The 3,162-nt window shown below is 26.8% G+C and overlaps 1 protein-coding gene across 1 annotated transcript; it reads left to right on the top strand.

Annotated features, from left to right (window-relative positions):
• Window positions 1-116: 116 nt before the first annotated feature.
• On the top strand, window positions 117-2,180 carry LOC111533257 (sarcoplasmic reticulum histidine-rich calcium-binding protein-like; the record flags this gene model as incomplete). The annotated part of the gene is made up of 3 exons (XM_026450097.1): window positions 117-177; window positions 335-579; window positions 803-2,180. A coding segment is annotated over exon 3 (1,213 nt), but the record flags the coding sequence as incomplete, so codon positions are not given.
• Between the last annotated feature and the right edge of the window lie 982 nt (window positions 2,181-3,162).

Here is a 3,162-nt window from a genome sequence, read left to right as displayed (position 1 = left end):
CTGTAAAAAAAAAAAAAAACCACTGCTACATATGTGATATGTCTGAGTAGAGCAAGCAAAAAAAAAAAAAAATTATATATATCTAGTGATAAAATAAATGATATAAAATGTCATATAAATATATTGATTAAAAATAAAATGATGCTTCCATATTTATTCATGTGTGCATTTACAAACGTACTATATATATATATGTAATAAATAAGTATATTTTTTATATTTATTACTTTTGTTATTACTTTTGTTATTACTTTTGTTATTACTTTTGTTATTTCTTTTTTTATCTCTTTTTTTATTTCTTTTTTTATCTCTTTTTTTATTTCTTTTTTTATAGTAGATGCAAACTTAACTGATGATGTTCTTAGTGTTGACCTACTGGACGAACGACAAGAGTTGACCAATCTACAAAATGAAATTGAAAAAAATAAGGACTTAAATGGGCTTTTTATATTTATATATCCTAAGCATGATACTAAAAAATATAGAACAGAGTCCAATTATTTTAGAGAAGAGTTAGAACAAATTAAAAACAAGAATTATGCTATTTATGGTTTATCAGATGACAACACTGAGGAAGAAGTAAGTGAAAAAAAAAAAAAAAAAAAAAAAAAAAAAAAATGCATGTCGATATGTGTTCTTATGTTTGTCCCCGTGTCTGTTCTTATATGAGACTAATTTCAGATGATTATTTATTTATTTCTGTTTTTTTTTTTTTTTTCTTTCTTTTTTTCTTTCTTTTTTTCTTTCTTTTTTATTTCTTTTTTTATTTTATTTTTTTTGAAATTTCCATTTTTACTCGTAGATAATATGGTCAGAAGAATTAACAACCCAATTACTATTTGACACTGAAAAAGATCTGTTAAAAAAATTAGGTTGCATAAATGAGGAAGACGAAATAATAAGATCGCATTTGATTATACAAAATGATTCTAAGGTTTCTTATTTTCAAAAAAAAATAGATGATGATATGTCGTTTGAAAATGTAATTAATTTTCTTTCACTTAATGAAAACGATAAAGCTTACGAGGATACGATAAAAGACACATCTGTAGAAAATGAAGAAGTCAGTAATAGTGAATTAGTCACAGAAGAATATGGTAAAAATATAAATAATGAAAAGGAAAAGGAAAAATCCGATGATGAAAATGTAAAAACAGATGAAGAGATGACTAGAGAGGATGAGGACGAAAGCGATAAGCCGTACGAAGCGCATAGTAGTGAAAATAAAAACTCTGACCATGCAGAATCTGACCATGCAGAATCTGACCATGTAGAATCTGACCATGTAGAATCTGACCATGTAGAATCTGACCATGTAGAATCTGACCATGCGGAATCTGACCATGTAGAATCTGACCATGCAGAATCTGAACATGCAGAATCTGACCATGCAGAATCTGACCATGCAGAATCTGAACATGCAGAATCTAAACATGCAGAATCTGAACATGCAGAATCTGAACATGCAGAATCTGAACATGCAGAATCTGGCCCTGCGGATATAAATAAAGAACCAAGTTTTGAAGAAAACAACTCCGAATCAGAAAAAGAGAAAGAAGATGAAGATGGTGATAAAACATATAAAGAAGAAGCAGAAGAAGACGAAACTAATAAGTATGAATATGAGAATACTAACGAAGATACAGATGAAAAAACTGATGGACATGCGGAAAACGAAACTAATGATGAAACATATGAAAAAGACGAGAACGCAGATGACAGCGTTGAGAATACAGGTAAACATTTTGAAAATATAGATGACCAAGCTGAAAATACAGATGATCAAGCTGAAAATACAGATGATCAAGCTGAAAATACATATGACCAAGCTGAAAATACAGATGACCAAGCTGAAAATACAGATGACCAAGCTGTAAATACAGATGACCAAGCTGAAAATACAGATGACCAAGCTGTAAATACAGATGACAACGCTGCAAATACAGATGACAACGCTGCAAATACAGATGACAAAAAGGAAGAGAATGATAGGAACAATGATAATAATAACACAAATGAAAAAACTACTGTAGCTATTAAAACACAAGTTGATAAGGAAAAAAAACAGGTCAAAAAAACAATTCAAAAAAAAAATAAACCAAATAATTTGAATGAAGAAAAAAAAGCGAAGTCTGCAAAAAGTATGTTGAAAAGTGATAAAAAGAAGAACGAAACAAAAAGTAACTCAAAAAAAGTAAATAACATTAATAAATCTAAAAAGAATAATAATAATAATAATAAAATGGTTAAGGTAAAACAAGATAAAAAAAGTGAAAAAAAACATGAAAAAAAACATGGAAAAGAAGATGCGAAAAAGCATGACAACAAAAATAAACAGAAAGAGAACATATCTGACAAAAAAACTGATATGCAAAAAAAGCAAAATAACAAAGTGGTAAAGAATAAACTAATTAATAAAAAAGAACAGAATGATAAAAAAATGAAAAAAAAAAATGAAAATGCAAATAAAAAAAGTGTTACTGACAATGCTACTAACAAAACAAATATAAACATAAATAAAAAAAAAAATGATAATAAAGATGAGAAAGTAAATGGGAAAAAAACTGACAAACAGATTACCAAAAAGAACGAGAAACAAGTTAACAAAAACAGTGACAAAAAAATTGACAAAACAATAAAGACAAAAAATGACAAAATAAGTAAAAAGATAAACGAAAAAGTAGATAAAAAAAAAAATGACAAAGTAAATGAAAAAAAAAACGAAAAAATAAATGAAAAAAAAAACGAAAAAATAAATGAAAAGAAAAAAGATAAAGTAGACAAGAAGAAAAACGAAAAAGTAAATGAAAAAAAAAACGAAAAAGTAAATGAAAAAAAAACTGATAAAATGAAGAATAATAAAACTGTTACACAAACAAAAGAAAATAACAACAAACCTGTAAAGCAGCTTACTAACAAGAAGGAAAAAGTAAATAACAAAGTTATGGACAAAAAAACCGAAAAAAAAAATGAACAAAATAATACAAGTAATAAAAGAAAACCTAACGGAGATGTTTTGAAAAATAAAAAGAAAATTAAAACAAATGATAAGTAGAAAAAAAAAAAGGCACCATATGAGATAACGTCATGTCATAACCAGACCAAGCTATATCAAACCATATCAAATCAAATATATAGTCAGCTTGCACCATTTGAATCTTA

This window comes from Piliocolobus tephrosceles, unplaced genomic scaffold (genome assembly GCF_002776525.5).
Source record: "Piliocolobus tephrosceles isolate RC106 unplaced genomic scaffold, ASM277652v3 unscaffolded_12599, whole genome shotgun sequence".
NCBI lineage: Eukaryota > Metazoa > Chordata > Mammalia > Primates > Cercopithecidae > Piliocolobus > Piliocolobus tephrosceles.
Note: the sequence above shows the minus strand (reverse complement) of the source record. Positions and strands in the feature narration are given on the sequence as shown.